General features: G+C 54.6%; 1 protein-coding gene across 1 annotated transcript; it reads right to left on the bottom strand.

Annotated features, from left to right (window-relative positions):
- Positions 1-11,011: 11,011 nt before the first annotated feature.
- Positions 11,012-12,065, bottom strand: LOC128942809 (serine/threonine-protein kinase pim-1-like; the record flags this gene model as incomplete). Its single annotated transcript, XM_054285462.1, has 2 exons — positions 11,012-11,124; positions 11,768-12,065. Coding segments are annotated over 2 exons (411 nt in total), but the record flags the coding sequence as incomplete, so codon positions are not given.
- Between the last annotated feature and the right edge of the window lie 4,488 nt (positions 12,066-16,553).

Genomic DNA, 16,553 nt, shown 5'->3' on the forward strand with positions numbered 1-16,553 from the left:
CCCCTTCTCAGGCCACCCTGCCAGCTGAGAAATGCTCCTTGGGCCTCGGCCTTGGCTAACAGCCCCTGGGCTCAGCTCCTGTGCAGCTCATCACAAACACTGCTCCAGCCACTGCTGCTGCCCAACCAGCTCCTGGTTCCTTTAGCAGCAGCCCTGGGAACTGTTTTTGTTCCCTCCGTGGCACAACATCCCTGTTCTCACACTGCCAAAGAAAGCTGTTGATGCCAAGTGCGGCCAGGATGAACCATTGCTGGGACTGAAGCCCCTCTCTTGGGGCCCTGCACACAGCGCTCCAAAAGGAGCCCTTGGAGCTCTCCTGGGCCAGCGACTCCCTCTGGGTGAGGCCTCTCCCAGCCGGGAACTCTCTCGTTTGCTGCACTCGGGGATCCTGAACAACGACAGAGCCTGGGCTGATCCCCCAACTCCTCCAGGCTCAACCCTTTGCCCATTGGGGAGATGCCAAAGGATCCACAGTGAGCATTTCCTGCCCTCAGGGGAATTTCTCACAGGTGCCTTGCACTGACTCTTGGTGTCTGTGTGCACACGCGAGTGCCTGTCCTGGGGAAATGTGGCAGAAATGCTGCTCTCTGAGGGGTTGGAGTGCCTTGGATAGCTGAGTCAGTCAGGCCTGTAGGGAAGGTTAAATCACAAGGCCTAAGTGAAATTAAATGCTGCTGAGTGTTTTTCTTTTGCTAAGTGGTTACCTTTAATATAAGGTTTATGTTAAGTTCAATATTGTTAAATGTTATTCCTCTGTTAAATTGGGAAGTCATAGGTTTAAGTTAGGTTACATGCTGTTACGCTCTGCTCTTTTGCTAAATTGTGAGGTTGAAACTATCAGTTAAGGCTAATGTATAAGTAATGTCCGGTTAAGTTTGAGCTCTGTTAAGCTTTCAGGCCGTGTTCCTTTTATCCTTGCCCTTGCTGTCCTTGTGTCACACACACACACACAGAGGGACAGTTCTCAGTTCTCAGTTCTCTAATTTTAGGTTTGATTGCCTGGGTTCTGTTTGGTTTTGTCGTTGCTTTGTTTCCCTGGTGTGCCTGAAGAGTCCAGTCAGGAGCAGAGTGACTCTTGCCAAGGAACTTTGTGCTGCTGTTGGTTAATATTAAATCTGGTTTTTGCTGATCCCTTGCTGGGGATTTTTTCAGCGCTCTCAAGGCCTCGTTCGTAACAGGGTGAAGGAGCCCTGGCCCAGGCTCTGGCTCCGGGGGACACAGGGACCCTGCCGGGAGGTCCCTGTCCCCCTGTGCCACCCCCAGGGCCCCGGCCCCCCGTCCCCGTGTCAGGCTCTGGGGTCGATCCTGTGGAACATCCTCTGGGGGAGGCTGCGGGGCCAGGGGTGGGGGGACCCGGGGGGACAGGGGACCCCGCTGTGCACAAGCAGGGTTGGACTGCTCTGGGGGGAGCTGTGAGGGGGGCTGGGGCAGAGTGACCTCCTCAGTGACCTCACACAGCCCCCGTGATGTCACACTGCCCCTGTGATGTCACAGAGCCCCTGTTATGTCACACAGCCTTCTCTGTGATGTGACACTGCCCCTTTGATGTCACAGAGCCAACTTGATGTCACCTTGTGATGTCATACAGCAGTGCTGTGACATCACAGAAGACTGATGTCACAAAGTCACCCTCTGATGTCACAATCTGTTCTGTGATGTCACAGCCTGCTCTATGATGTTCCACAGCCACCAGGTGATGTCACAACCAACTCTCTGATGCCACAGAGCCACCCTCTATGATGGCAGACTGTGTTCTATGGCCTCAGACCCTATCTGTGATGTCACAGCCAGCTCTGGGATGTCACAGAACCTTCAAGAACCCTCAAGAACTCAGTTCTATTGAAACACTGAAGTTTCTTGTACTTTGAAGAGATCCCTGTAAGGGACACAGCAGGGAAAGTGTCCCCAGGCCCCAGGCAGAGCAGAGAACTGCAGGCACTGATGGCAGCTGCGGACAAAGAGAAGCCAAGTCTTGGTGCCCTGGGGCACAGCAGCAGGGTCTGTGTCACCAAGGGCTGGGAGGAGACACCTTGTCCTGAGGCACTGGGGCCTCCTGGCACAGCCCCAGCCAGGCTGGGCACTGTCACTCCCTTGTCCTGTCCTCAGCATCTCCCCCTAGCCCACATCCCAGTGGCCTCAAGGATCTGCTGGAAGGAGTCCCTGGGGAGCCTTGCTCAGCAATGGCCCTGGGGGCTCCTGAATGCTCCCTGCAGGGACTTCAGGCTTTTCAAAGGACTTGGAGTTTTGCTTTTGCTTTGGAGTCTCTGACAGCTTTGTGCAGTCATGGCCTCCAATTATGTGTTGTAGTTAGTTCTTAGAGAGTCTTTGTCAGTAACACCACTCAGTGGGGCTCATTAATGCTTCAAGGTACTTCAGTTCTTTTAAGGTACTTAGTGTTTCCCTTGGGATTGACTCTGGGAGATATTTGTCCAATCATGGCCCCAATTATCTGCGTTAATTAGTCCCTGGAGAGCTTTGTACTGACACTCAGTGGGGCTCATTAATGCTTTGAGACACTCAAGGTGCTGAAGGTGCTTTGGATTTTCCTTTCCACACTGAGTGTCTGAGAGGTTTTTGTGCCATCCTGGTCACCAATTCTCTCCTGCAAGGAATGCATGAGGAGCCTGTGTGTGAGAGGGACCTCAGTGGGAGCCATGAATGCCTGGAGAAACTTGGGGTGTTTCCTCTGCCTTTGACTCCTGGCAAGGTTTGTGCAATCTCCTGCCAGGCCCTGATGTTCAAGGGCTCAGCTCCAAATGCACAGTGAGGCTCATGAGGATCAAGCAAGTCCTGACAAACCCTGGCTCTGCCTTGATTTCCCTCTGCTCCAGTGCAGTTCATTAGGACGGTTTCCTTTGACAGTTATGGAGAAATAGTTCAAAGAGCTTCCAGGAAATATGTAGTCCTATTTTAAAGGGTGTCTTTTATTGCTGTTCCTATTACACAAGAGGTGATTGCAGCATTCAGTGACTGATATTGATCCAAGGGCTCTCCTAAGGAGCCCTGGCCTGCTCAGAGAAGCTGTGCCTTGAGCTCTGAGCCAGTGTAGACAACCTTGCTCCACATTCCCCAAGCCCATTGTGTCTCTCCTCACTCACCTGGAACCTGCTTTGCTTGAAGAACTGGCTGCACACAGCCAAAGAGGGATTTTCCTTCTTTGATTTTGAAGCAATTCAAAACTCCTGAGTTTCCCCATTGCAAACCGACATCCTCCTCAAGTGTGTGCCAAGCCCAAGCTGCCACCAGGAGCACTCCAGACCTGCCCTGGGCCAGCTGTGAGGGTGGATCATCATCCCAACATGCAGTGGTGCCATTGCAAGGGACTGTTGCCATGGACACTGCAATGACCCCACTGCTGGGTTTGGGTGCCATGGCAACCCCCATCAGTTCAGGTTTCCTTGGAAACCAGCCCAAGGAGCCATTTCTGCAGCCAGGTTCCATGGCCACTTGCCTGCAGAGCTGTTGCTGTCCTCAGCGGCCATGGCAACCCTGGGACAAAGCAGTGCCCAGGCTGTTCCAGGTGCAATTGCAGTGACACTCCTTGGTGCCACCAGGTGCCATGGCAATGGCCACGGGGACCCGTTCCTTGGTTTGGTGCCATGGCAACCAATGCCGGAGCTGTTGTGATGGTTGGTGGCCATGGAAAGCTGCCCTGGCCCTTGCTCAGGGCTGGTGTCAGTGCCCCGAGCCAGAGGGGATCCCTTGCTGGGGGCTGTGCCATGGCCACCTGCCCTGTGCCGCGCTGGCCGCTCAGGCACCAGGAACCAGCAGCCAATGGCACTGCCAAGGCCAAAGGCCAGGTCAGCCAGACAGAAAGGGGCAGGGCTGGGCACTGTTTCCATGGCAACCGGCACTGGGGGGGACACCTGGGTCACCTGGCCTGGCAGTTTCCATGGAAACCCCTGGCAGGGACTGAGGGCACAGCCCCTGGCACTGAGACACTGCTGGGCCGTGTGCTGAGCACAGGGCTGAGCACGCAGAGATGGTTTTGTTCTTGCTGAGCTGCAGCACAGCCAAGGCCTGTCCTGCCCCTCGTCCAGCCACGCTGGGGAGGGGCTGGGGCTGCGGGGGAGCTGGGCAGGGGACACAGCCAGGACAGGGGACCCCAACTGACCCGGGCATACCCCAGACCAGAGCACATCATGCTCAGGGTATGAAGGGGGGAACAGGGAGGAAGGGGGGAATTTTGGAGGGAGGGCTTTTGCCTTCCCAGGGAACACTTAGGCAACAGGGGGCCCTGTTTCTCCAGTGGGCAGGGTCACTACCAAAGACACAGACACCAACTGAAGGAATTGTGTCATTTATATCATGCACAGCTGCAAAGATTTACAAAAGGATAAGCTCAGCAAAGCACATCATCATTAGCAATGAATTACAAAAGAAGCTCAGCAATCCATCATAACCCATCATTACATTTTGATGACCAATCCCTTGGTGAAACACCAGAGGTGTTTGTGGCAGACAAAGATTCTGGCTGACTATCAAGGTACACCTTACAGACATCAGCAGTACTTTAGTGACACCGTTCTTCATTCTTTTTTCCCAATCTCATTCCAATTAGGAACAAGAATTCTGTTTTGCATGGAGCTGGCACCTTTTTAATTCCAGAATAATGCCCCCAGGCCCTTTGCTGTTCAGCTTTACCATGCTGTCTGTGGCTAACAAGGCTTGGGGGGCCCTTTCCCCTCTGGCTGGAAGGGGCCGGGTCCCAGTCCCTGAGGGGCACCCAGGCTCCTGGATGGAATTCCTGTGCAAGTCCCTCAGTGTCACAGCAGCCTTCACATGGAGCTCCATGGATCAGAGCATTTCCCAAAGGGGCCCTTGGGGCAAACAGGGAGATCTGGTCTGGCAGGATGTGTAAAACCATATCCTGTCAGATCTCCTTGTTCTCACACAGAATCCTTGGATGCAGGGACACATTCCCATTGTTCCTGCCCAGGTTTCAGGACTCAGAGTTGTCTTTCCCAGGAGCTGCTCCTTCAGCTGCCTTGGGAGGGCCTTTTGGCCTCGGGACCCACACTCTGGCTCCATTATTAGGACTGCTGCACCCAAACCCTTTATTTGCACAAACAGTGGTGATTGGAGGTGGATCTCCTTTTTTCACAATCATTCCTAAAAATGCAGTATCAATAATTGTACTACCCTGTCACAGGGTTGACTAATCCAATCCTGGCACTATTGTTTACAGAATTACTGTAATTTCTCCTTGATATTCTGCATCATTTCCTCCTGCCATGACAGGAACACTTTGCAAGGCCAAGCTCCAAGGGAGCAGTTACCAAAGCAAAGTGTCCTGGAGGAATCTGAATTCCTGTTTCAGAATTGACAGCTCTCATTAGCTTTGAATTTCTCCTAATTAATTCCAGTGCATGAAGGCCCAGCCCTGCAGCCTCTGGGCTGGCCCTGCCAGGGGCCATCACAGCCAGAACAATTTCCCAGGCAGCCCAAGTCTCACTGCCCATGGTTGGATTTGCAAATTGGGGGCAGCCGTGCACAGCCTGGGTGTTTCCATTTCCCCAGTGGGCCATTGTGAAGGGCATGGAGCACATCTGGGAGATTGGTTCTCCATGGACAAAGGTTCCCATCTCCTTATTTTTCCAACTGCTCTTTTAACAACCCCTTCACCCGTGCACCCAATCCTGCAGCTTGTGCATAATCTGGTACATGAAAAACCCTGCAGGCAAAATCACTGTATTTTTCACAGGAACAGAAAAAGCACCCTGCACCACAGTATCAGCAACCCCTGCAAAAATAGCCAATTTTCTCCCTTTCTCCCTTTTTCATTGTATACAATCTCAAAAAGTTGACCACTGACATTAGGGTCCTGGCCAGTCCTGTTCTGTAGGGTATTTAGTGTTACATCCCTGAGCAGCCAAAGCTACCAAATTAGTATTGTCAGCACTATTTCACGTTATTATATAATTTCATAGATAGATAGTGATATAGAAATATAGATAGATACAGACATAAATAAATTTGTATAAATAGATATATTGAGGTCTTATTATACTATAAATACATATATAATTATTATGTATATAGATATTTCACTTGCACAAATGCATATCAGTTCAAGATTAAAACCTTCTTCTCTTGCTCCATGTGGGAGCATTCCAACAATGATTGTTCCTTCTGAAGGTGCTGTTTCCTATGTACTCTCAACAAATTCATCTTTGTCTGCCCAAACCCACAAGGTCTTTTCCTTTTCCATGTGCAATTTTTGTATGCATTTGAAGACATCCAGGGGTGCAGCCTCTTTTACCCAACTGCCCCACTGCTCCCACGGGGCTCCAACCTCAACCCACTCCAGAGCCAGGGAACTTCAGGAAAGGGCTTCCCAGCTGGGAATTTCTGATGGGCTCGATTCCTCACATTTACACTGAACAAGTGACATTTTGTTGGCATCTGGCCAGACTCTGCCAGTTTTGTTTTACCAGTGGGCAGGGTCAGCACCAAAGCCACAGACTCCAGCTGAAGGAATCAGTGTCATTTCCTGCAGTTCAGAGCAGCAAAGAATCACAACAGGAGCAGCTCACCAATGCACCCAACCATCCCCACCAAAGATTGCAGCAGTGATTAAGAAAGATCCAGCAGCATTTACCCTCAGCCTTTACCATCCCCCAGACCCACACAGCAGCTGGGGAAGCTGTCACAGCCAAGGGCTGCAGAGCCACTCCTGGGCACTGGGAATTCCTGCAGGTGCCTCCAGCCCCAGGTGAGGCTCCAACCCTTCTGGGAGAGGGCCCAGCTCTGACAGTGCTGAATGAACAAACTGACAGCACTGCTAGTGTGGCTACATCTGCTTTCATCCTCCTCTTGGGTTCCTCCCAAAGCCTGGCCAGGGCTCAAGGAGGAACCAAGGGAGCTGACTTTGACCATACAGCCCCAAACAAGGCCAGATGTCAGATTTCATGGCCTTGTCTGGCTTCTAAATACACAAAGGTCAATACATGTTTCACTAATGAGTGGCTACATCTATCTCAGTGCTAATGACCATGCATATTTCATCAGGGAGTAGATACAAAGATAACCTTTGCTTGGAAGGTTCATCCAGAGGCCATCTTTGGCTCAGGGCCTGCTGTTCAGGCCGCACTCAGGGCTGGTGTTCAGACCTTGGCACTTCAGGGACGTTTTTTAGTGCTGGACTTGGCACTGCTGGCTGAGCGGCTGCACTGGGTGAGCTCAGAGGGCTTTTCCAACAGAAAGGATTCTGTGGCTCCATGCTAATATCCACTGCATTCAGCTGGGGCTATTTTAGCAGCATTACTTTGCTCAGAAAGTCTCCTCTTGCCCAGCTCCTGTGGCCTGAGGCTTCAGCTCCTTCAGCTCCTGGTGCTGAGGTGCTCATGCTGAACGAGACGAATCGGAGAGAAGAGCACAGTCCATGCAATTCCTTCTGGGACATGGAGAGGGGAGGCTGTGCAAACAGGAGCATTGTTTGCTGTGGCCTCCTCTCTGCCCTTCACGTCTTTCAGTGCTTTGAACCAGCCAAGAGCTTTCTCCAAGAGTGCAATGGAGCAGCTGCTCCTGCTCCCAGGCCTGGCTCTCTCCAGTCTCTGCCCTTGCCTGGTTCTGTCCCTCGTGCTGTGCCCTCTGTTTCCCCAGGGCTCGCTGGCTGCTGCCCAGGACTGTGGCACTGGCACAGATCCAGTGCTCCAGAGCCTCCTTTCTGTGCCCTTGGAGCTGCCTGGGCACAGCAGCCTTTTCCATCTGGAAGCTGCCCATGGACAGGGAGTGCCCAGCTCCGTTCCTTGCACAGCCTCCAGGAGCCCAGGGCTGCCATCTCCAGTCCCTGCTGGCACTGGGGGCTCCCAGGTGCCTCAGGCTGCTGTGACACCGCTGCACATGGGAGGGAAGAGGGGCAGGGGCTGTGCTCAAAGTCAGCTCCATCTGCTGCTGCTGCTGCTGCTGCTGCTGCTGCTGCTGCCGTGGGGTCATTTGTGCAGCCCTGGCCCAGAGTCAGGGATCAGATCCTGCCAGTCTCTTCCAGCCCTGGCTGCTCAGAGTTTGGGCCTTGGAGCCTCAGGTGGCCAAAGGCAGCTGCTGCTGGTCCCTCTGTGTGCCTGTGTTCAGCAGTGCTGCTCCATCAGTCTGTGCCCAGCAATGGGGAAAAGCCTCAGCCCTGCAGGGCCAGGAGCTGCTGGGCTCTGCCTGAGCAGCTCAGCCAGCAGGAAGGGAGCTGCTCCACACGGGAACCAGGAGCAAAGGACATTTCTTCTGTAGGACATGTTTTCTTTCGAAAGGAAAAAGAAGGAAAAAGGAAAAATTTAGGTAAATTGTAAAAGATAAGAATAAAATCCAAGTGTTAGTGAAAAAACATAACACAATGTTAGTGAAAAAAACAAAACATAAATGCAAAGACACATTCTTTGCATTAAGAGGTAAATGATCTTTTTCAAAAGAGAACTCAGTTCTTTACATTGTAAATGTGCTGATGGCATGGATCCATCTTACTGACCTCAGCAGCCTCTTAAAAGATTTTGGGCTTTGTTCCCAACACTGGTATTTGAAATTGTGGTTGAAGCAAGAGGAAATTGCTTTGTGCCCTTCCAGCTCCAAGCAGGACTGGGAATGGAAACTCTGTCAAACCCCAAATCCTTTAGAAGATCACCTTCCTTCTCACCCTGCAAATGAGCTGCACATTCCTTTTGTAACTGCCAGGAGTTTCTTAGACACACGAAGTCCCACTGACAGCTTTTTGCTCTGGTTTGGCAGTGCAGAAGGGCAATTCTCCATCCACCAGCTCCAGACTGCACTGCCTCAGGAACACGGCCCACTCGCCAGCTTTGGCCCACTCGTGGCACTTCTAGAGGAGGAAGAAAGTGCAATTGCACAATTCCAGCCAATCAAGAAGGAAGAATGGGACAGACAAAACACCCTGTACAGATCAAGGCGTTCAGCCGGGACTGTGGAGAGTTTGGGTCCTTGCCAGTTGCATGTGTGTCCCCAGCTGCAATCTCTGGGCCTGCAGCAGAGTCTCACTCACCTGCCAAAGCAGAAAGCTCAGGCGCTGTGCTCGCAACGGGCTGGTCTGATGCAAAGCTGTCAGAGCAATGTGAGGGCAGAGCCAGCCCAGCTGGGCCCAGGGCTGAGCCCAGAAGAGCCCTGGCAGAGCCCAGAGCAGCCTCAGCACCCGCAGAGCCCGGCTGCAAGGAGAGAAAGCAGAAACCGCCCGTCAGCTGAGGGCTCCTGTGCCCTTGTGCCAAGGCATGCGGTGCCCAGGCCATGCTGGCTGTGCCCAGAGCTGTGCCCAGAGCTGCCCATCCCTGCTGCCAAAGGCACAGAGCAGGAGGGCAGCACATGTGCCCAGCCTGCAGCCAGCCACGGCACATCCAGCCCTCAGCAGCTGCCTGGAGCAGGATGCTCCTGTGCTCGCTGCCAGCTCCCAAAAGCTCTGATCCCACCCTGCCAAGCACACAGGGACCCACCTCACGCCAACCACGGCTGCAAGAAAAGCTGCTCCCAAACCACAGCCTCAGCCTTCTCCAAGGGCACGGCCCATCCACACCACAGCTGCTCCCAAGCACTTCCCCATCCACACTGGACCACCTGGAATGCTTCCTCTGGAATAACAAACAACACATTATTGAAAAGAGTTTAGAGACAAAATGGGAAAACAAGAAAATTGGTAAAAAGTCTTATCTCTGTCAGGGTCTTGAGGAAGGCCCAACCCCTGCATGCCAGGGAAAAACCCAGCCATGGCTGTGGGAAACCCACACTTTCTCTCTTCCCCCCTGCACTGCCCCCCAAAATCACGGTGACCCCAAAGCAAACAAGGGCAGTGGAGCAGCCCAAGCCCTTCCTTGCCTGCACAGCAAAGCAGCTCTGCACAGGTTCTGGAGTCCCACCTCTGCTCCCACCATGGGGCTTTGTTTGTGTCGGGCTGGCTGCCCCAGCCCCAGCCCCAGCCCCAGCCCGGGGCACAGTGGGTGCTGGGGGCTGTTGGCAGGGCCAGGAGCCCAATCCCATTTCGTACCCACCCCAGCCCATGCCCCACCCTGCCAAAAGCAGCTGGGCAGCCACTGAAGAATTACTTGCATCTGCCCCAGCAAAGGGGGAGTCTTTGGTTCCCCGCCACGCTGGGTTATGCCCAGATCTGGCAGAATTTCCCAGGTGGGACTCATCTGCAAATTCCCTGTGGAGTTTGGCTTTGAAGAAGGTGCCAGAATCAAAGTGCACCACCTTCAGCCTCCAGTGGCCAGGCTGAGGAAGAGCTTGTCATCCTTGATGTCACCCTCGCTGTCTCCAGCAGCAGCAGCAGCAGCAGCAGCAGCATCCCCACCCGGTACAGCTTCTCCAGGGGCTCCTTCTCCTTCCCTGGGGGAAGACCAGCCTCTCAGGGCTCTGCCCAGGGCCCCAGCTGTCAGGGAACCAGGACAAGCAAAACCAGCTGGGATGGTGGCCACCAGTGCTGGGCAGAGCAGCTCAGCCCCAGCACAAGGGCTGTGTGTTCCCATCCCATGACCCCAGTGCAGTGACACAGGCAGCACAAAAAGCTCTGGGTTCCTTTGCTTCTCATTGCCAAGGCATATGTGGAGCAGGAACTTACCAGGGCCCTGGATCAAAGTGTGCCTGTGGCTCTCTCCCTTCTTCTATGGCAGAGGAATATCCCACATCCAAGGATCACAGAACAGGTCTTCCAGTGCGGGTCTGTCCAAGGAGTTCACGGATAAACACCACCTGATCAGGTCTTTGCGCTCTGAGAAGAGAAAGCAGAAACTGCCGGTTAGCCAGAGAAGGCTCCTGTCTGCTTTGCCCCACTATTCCCACGCCCAGGCCATGCTGGATGTGCTCAGAGCTGGGCCTAAACTTTCCCATCAATTCCCTGTTTTGGAGGAGAGCAGGACATGTGCCACCTCCTCAGCAGCTGCCAGAGCGGGATGCCCACTAGCCCGCTGCTGGCTCCCAGCACTGGGATTCCCCCCATGCCCAGAGAAGAGGATCCACCTTGAGAGAGCCCTTGTGGCAGCGGGAGCTGGCCCCAGCTGAGGTTCTGGCCCCTTCTGAAAGGGTGCTCCCCGCAGACCATCTGGTGCAGCAGGATGCCCAGGGACCAGACTGTTGCTGCCTCGCCATGGTACCAGCCAAAGTCGTTCCATTCCGGGGGGCTGTAGGACAGTGTTCCTATGGAATACAGATGGAGTTCATCAGGGGGATGCTGCTGGTCCCAGAGCCTGGCCCCAGCATCCCTGGGTGTGCGGGGGCTGCATCAGGGGCACACAGCGTGACCACTGCCCTCTCGCCAGCATCTGGGACTTGTGCACAAAGTTAGGGTTGGAAAAGAAGCCTCTGGTGCTGGAAGAGGGCAGCCCTGGCTAGGCCCGACCATGACATGCAAAGGAAAAACCCACTCCATGCTGGGGAAAAAAACATGCCCTTATCCTCCCTGCCTGCATTTCCCCAAAAATATTATGAAGCCAAGGGAAACAGGGGGAGTGAAGCAGCCCAAGCCCTTCCTGTCATCTGCATACCAAAGTGGCTGGGGCAAAGGTTCCGCCCTCCCTCTCTGCTACCCCCACCCATGGGGCTTTTGGTTGGGCTGGCTGCCCCAGCCCAGCCCTAGTCCTGGGCAGAGTGGCTGGCAAAGGCTGCCAGCAGGGCTGGAAGATGGCTGCCCACCCAGCCCTGCTCTAAAGCAACCCAGCTGAAGATTCAGTGCCCTGACTGGCAGCAAAAGGGAGAATCCCCGCTGCCACAGCCAGCTTGGGCTGGGAGATGTTGGGCCATGAGATGTCAGCAGCGGGAGCACAGCCCTCTGCAGGCTCACCTGCAAAGTGAGTGTAGACTGTGTCCTGCAGGTAGGTGCCACAGCCAAAGTCAATGAGTTTGGCCTGCCCGGTGTCCAGGTCAACCAGGATGTTCTCTGGTTTGATGTCGCGGTGCAGGACCCCGCAGCTGGTGCAGTGCCGCACGGCCTCCAGCACCTGGCGGAACAGCTCCCGTGCCTCCTCCTCAGGCAGGAACCGCCGTGCCCGAATGAAATGATGCAGGTCCTGACACCGCTCTGGCCGCTCCAGCACCATCATGATGCAGCTGGGGAGCTCGAGCCACTCCAGCAGCTGGACCACACCGGGGAAGCCAGTGGACACCCTGGCCAGCAGCACGATCTCCAGGGGGGCGCTGGTGCCGTCGGGCTGCGGGAGAAGCACGATGCCGTCAGTGGGGCCGTTGCAGTGCCAGGCCTGGGGAAGCCCTCAGCCAGCCCGGGATGCTCTGCGCCCTGCGCTGGCCCCACGCCCGCTCTCTCTCGGGGCGTCCTGGTGGCTCCCACCGTGCCGGGCGCCGGCTCATCCCCGGCCGGCAGCCCCGGCTGCTGGCCCCGCTCACTCACCAGCTCGCCCCAGTGCCGGACGCGGTTCCGTGGCACCCTTTTGATGGCCACCTGCAAGCCAAGGGCAGCAGCGGGGTGAGCTCGCCGCCCGCACTGCGAGCCCCATCCTCCGCCCTCCGCCCTCCTCCTCCTCCATCCCCTCCTCCTGCGCCCGCCGCCGGCCCCGCCGCTCACCGGGGCGCCGTCCGAGAGCCTCGTGGCCGCGAAGACTCTGCCGAAGCCGCCGCGCCCCAGCAGCGATCCCAGCCTGTACCGCTCCTGCAGGGCCTCCTGCGCCGTCCCTGCGGGCGGGACGCGGCTGTCAGCGCTCGGCCCGGGGCCAGCAACGGCCCCCGAGCGCCCCTCACCCGCCCCGGGCCGGCCATGCCCAGGCGTTCCATCTTCGGAACGCGGCACGGGAGGCTCGGGGCTGGCGGCCGCGCTGCCGAGCGGCGGAGCTCGGGCCGGGGAAGCCGCAGCGGAGGCGGCGGGAGCGGCCGCGCCGCCTGTGTCCTCCGCGGGCCCCGGGAGGAGCGGGGGCCGGGGCCGGGGCCGGGGCCGGGGCCGGGGCCGGGGCCGGGGCCGGGCTCGGGACTGGACCCTGCGTCGGGTCCGGGGCCGGGCTTGGGCCAGGCGGAGGCAAAGGGCGGCGATGACGCCCCCGCCCCAGGCACTGATGCCCGCCCAGCAGCGCCACCGCCAGTACGGCCAGAGCCGGGCGGAGGCGAGACCGCGGCGGGACGGCCGGGGCCGGGCACGGGGCAGCCCCGCCCGGGGCCGGGGGCGGGCCGGGGGCATGGCCCGGCCCGGCAGGGGAGAGGGAGGCGGGGAGAGGAGAGGGACGCCGGGCAAGGGACCCCGAGAGAAGGGTGCCCGACAGCGGGAAAGGGAGAGAAAGAGAAAGAGAGAGAGAGAGAAAGACTATTCAAAACTATCTGTTTTGCTGCTGCTGCCGCTACTGCTGCCGCCGCTGCTGCTGCTGCCGCCGCTGCCGCTGCTGCAACTGAAGCACCGGGACCGTTCGTCCCCGTGTCCGTTCCCCGCTCGCCCCACGAGCCCCACGTTCGAGCCCCGCGCGCCCCGGGGACAGCCCCTCCGTCTGCCCAAACACGGGAACTTTTCAGCCTTGAGCCCGGATGCGGAGCCCTGACTCCTGCACACTGGCACAGCGATCTCCTTCCTCACTGCTGTGCATTGTCCTTGCTGAGGGTCAGACACTGCTGGGCCACCTTCCCTTGGGGTAGGATTCCTACCTGACCCAAGCACTGCACTTACACCTCCAGTGTTGCTTTCCTGTGTGGAAAGGAAATCTGTGTGTAGCTCATGGTATTTTAGAGTGTCTAAAACTTGCCAAGTCACAGATTTTAGAGGTGAGGTGCATTTGGAATGAATGGGATGAAGAAGCAGTGCAACATGGAAAAGAGGAGCATAGAAATAAATAGAGGAAAACATCTTGGATTGTTTCTTTCATTTTCATTTCCCTTCTGGAAAGCTGTTTCAGTTTTCCAGGAATCATCTGCTGTCTGCTCTTCTCAAGAATCTCTCATGGAGAACAAGGTTGAGCCTCTGTCACAAGATTTGCCACCAGCTGCAGCTTCTCTTAGCTTTCCACAGTGCACAGTGTGTGCAGCAGGACTTTTGCAGCAAAGCAGAACAAATGTTAGGAGAACTTTACATGTCCGTTCTTTTCCTGGGGAGTTGTGCCACTGGTGAAGTTTTCATTGTGACTGTTTGTGCTGGTTTCAGGCAAATTTTGGGAGGAAACCTCCAAAAGGGGTCAGTCTAGAAAGCAAGTTCCAGCGGCCCCTCCCCCTACTAGCTGAGGAAAAGACTTCCCTCCAGAGCGGGTTTAAACAATTCCAAGAAAAAGGAAAGTCACAGTCCGAGGAACTTCTCTGCCCCAGCTAGCTAAAACCAAATTGCTAGACCTGGGCTGTGAAGGCATCAGGAAATTTCCAAGTCTGGGCACTGGCGGTCCCAGCAAACACCAGATCTGGATGATGCTGGTGCCAGAACCTGCAGATTTCCAAACTTTGGCTTTCTGTGCCAGCAAATCCCTGGACTTGGGCTGTGCCAGCACCAGGAAGTTTTCAGATCTGGGTGCTGGCGCTGCCAGCAAACACCAGATCTGGGTGGTGTCATTGCCAGTGACAGAAATCTGCCAGATTTGGGCTCTGCTGGCACCGGGAAATTTCCAAATCTGGGCACTGGTGCAGCAAACGCAAGATGTGGGTGGTGCCAGACCCAGTAGCAGGAAGCTGCCACAGGTTTTAGCTTCCTGTGCCAGCAAATTGCTGGACATGGGTGGTGCTGGAACAGGGAAATTTCCAGATCGGGGCACTGGCAGTGCCAGCAAACACCAGTGAAACCTTCTGGTCCTCGTCCGGACCGTTGACCAGTGGTTTCCCTGAGAACCAGCTCTGGCCACTTTACAGACAGAGACTGCTTTCATCTGGTTGTGTGGAAACAGAACTTTACTGAAGGCAAACACAACAAACAGGATGGCGTGCACAGTACAGAGAGCGAAGCAGAAAAAAGCCTGGGTCCAGGATCTAGCAGGCATATTTATACATTTATTTATGGGGAGGGGTTAAGGTGGGATCTGAGGGAAGGATCCAAGAGGAAGGAATGATTAAGAATATTACAATTTTGCGGCAAAAAGTAACCAATGGTAGCAAAGAGAACTCAGAACTTTCTAGTAACAATCTGCATAACTGAACAAGAGGATTATGGGCGGGAGCTCCTGCTCACCCTAAAGAGGGTTTTCCCAAAGCCTTAAGCCAGGTCTCCTTCTTTTAAACCAACCCAAACACAGCAGATCTGGGCGCTGCCAAGTTTGGGCTTTCTTTGCCAGAAAATTGCTGCCTTTGGGTTTTGCTGGCATCGGGAAATTGCCAGATGTGGGCACTGGCAGTGCCAGTGCACACCAGATCTGGGTGGGGAATGTGCTGGCACCGGGAAATTGCCAAATGCGAACCTTCTCTGCCAGCAAATTGCTGGAATTATGCTGTGCAGGCATCTGAAAAATTCCGGATCTGGGCACTGGCGGTGTCAGCAAACATGAGATTGGGTTGCTTTAAATACCTTTTAAATCCAGGTATTTGCTTGATTTAGGCTTTCATTGCCAGCAAATTGCTGGAATTGGGCTGTGCCAGCACCAGGAAATTGCCATGTTTGGACACTGGCAGTGCTGGAAAACACCAGATCTGGGTGGTGCCAGCCCCAGGTATTTGCCAGGTTTTTGATTTCTGTGCCAGCAAATTGCTGCACTTGGGCTTTGCGAGCACTGGGAAATTTCTGCATCTGGGCAATGGCAGTGCTGGGAAACTCCAGGTCTGGGCAGCAACAGAGCCAGCAGTGGAAAATTGCCAGATTTTGGGGGTTTTTGCCTGCAAATTGCTGCACTTGGGCTGCACCAGCACCAGGAAATTTCTGGATCTGGGCACTGGCAGTTCCGGGCAACACCAGTTTGTGAGAGCCGAAATGAGGGATGTGGGACGCCAGGCGGCTCTTCAAAGTGCAGTTTATTGTATCCAAGGTGATACAGCAGTCCAGAGTCATGGGTGACAGAGCCTGTGCCTACAGCTGTCAGCTCCAGCTGCAGGCCTGGAGACCCTTAGTTTAGGTTACAAATGCATGATATACTTTTCTTTGCTGAGCATCTTCACAAAATAGAACCAATCTATACCTTAACTTTTACCTATAGCCAATCATAACTACTATCATTACCATATTCATGTTACTATTCTCCAATCACTTAAAGTTAGTACATTAAAGTTTAAGCTAAAAGTTGTTTTCCAGTTTTCTTGCAGTGGAAAATTCTGAGACCTTTTTTCTACTTGCAAAATTTGCTGACTTGTTTGCCTGTGCTATCTTTCTGCTTGGTAAAATCTTCTTGTTTGAGGTGGGCTTATCCTTTGCTCTAAGTCATAAAAACCCCTTCTAACTAACATACACTTTGCCTTCTTAGCTATCCAAAAAGACTGGCTCATCAATTCTTTTCTTTTATATCAAAACTTGCTTTCATTTATATTCGTCTTCAGACATTACATTCAAAAATCTTTCAGCCAAGCATACACATCTGTGAGACTTTCTTGTCAAACTGCATCCCTGTATAGTGGTCAAGTGCTTGAGGCCAGGAGCACCTGGACAATGGGGACAGTTCTTTCCTATAGGAAGGAAATCACAGAACTCCAGGGTTTTGAAGGCACATGAGAAGCAGTCACCAGAGGCCAAGGCAAGC

The sequence above is a fragment of the Melozone crissalis genome, unplaced genomic scaffold (genome assembly GCF_028551555.1).
Source record: "Melozone crissalis strain CALT ecotype California unplaced genomic scaffold, PUWL_Pcris_2 ptg000043l_1, whole genome shotgun sequence".
Classification (NCBI taxonomy): Eukaryota; Metazoa; Chordata; class Aves; order Passeriformes; family Passerellidae; genus Melozone; species Melozone crissalis.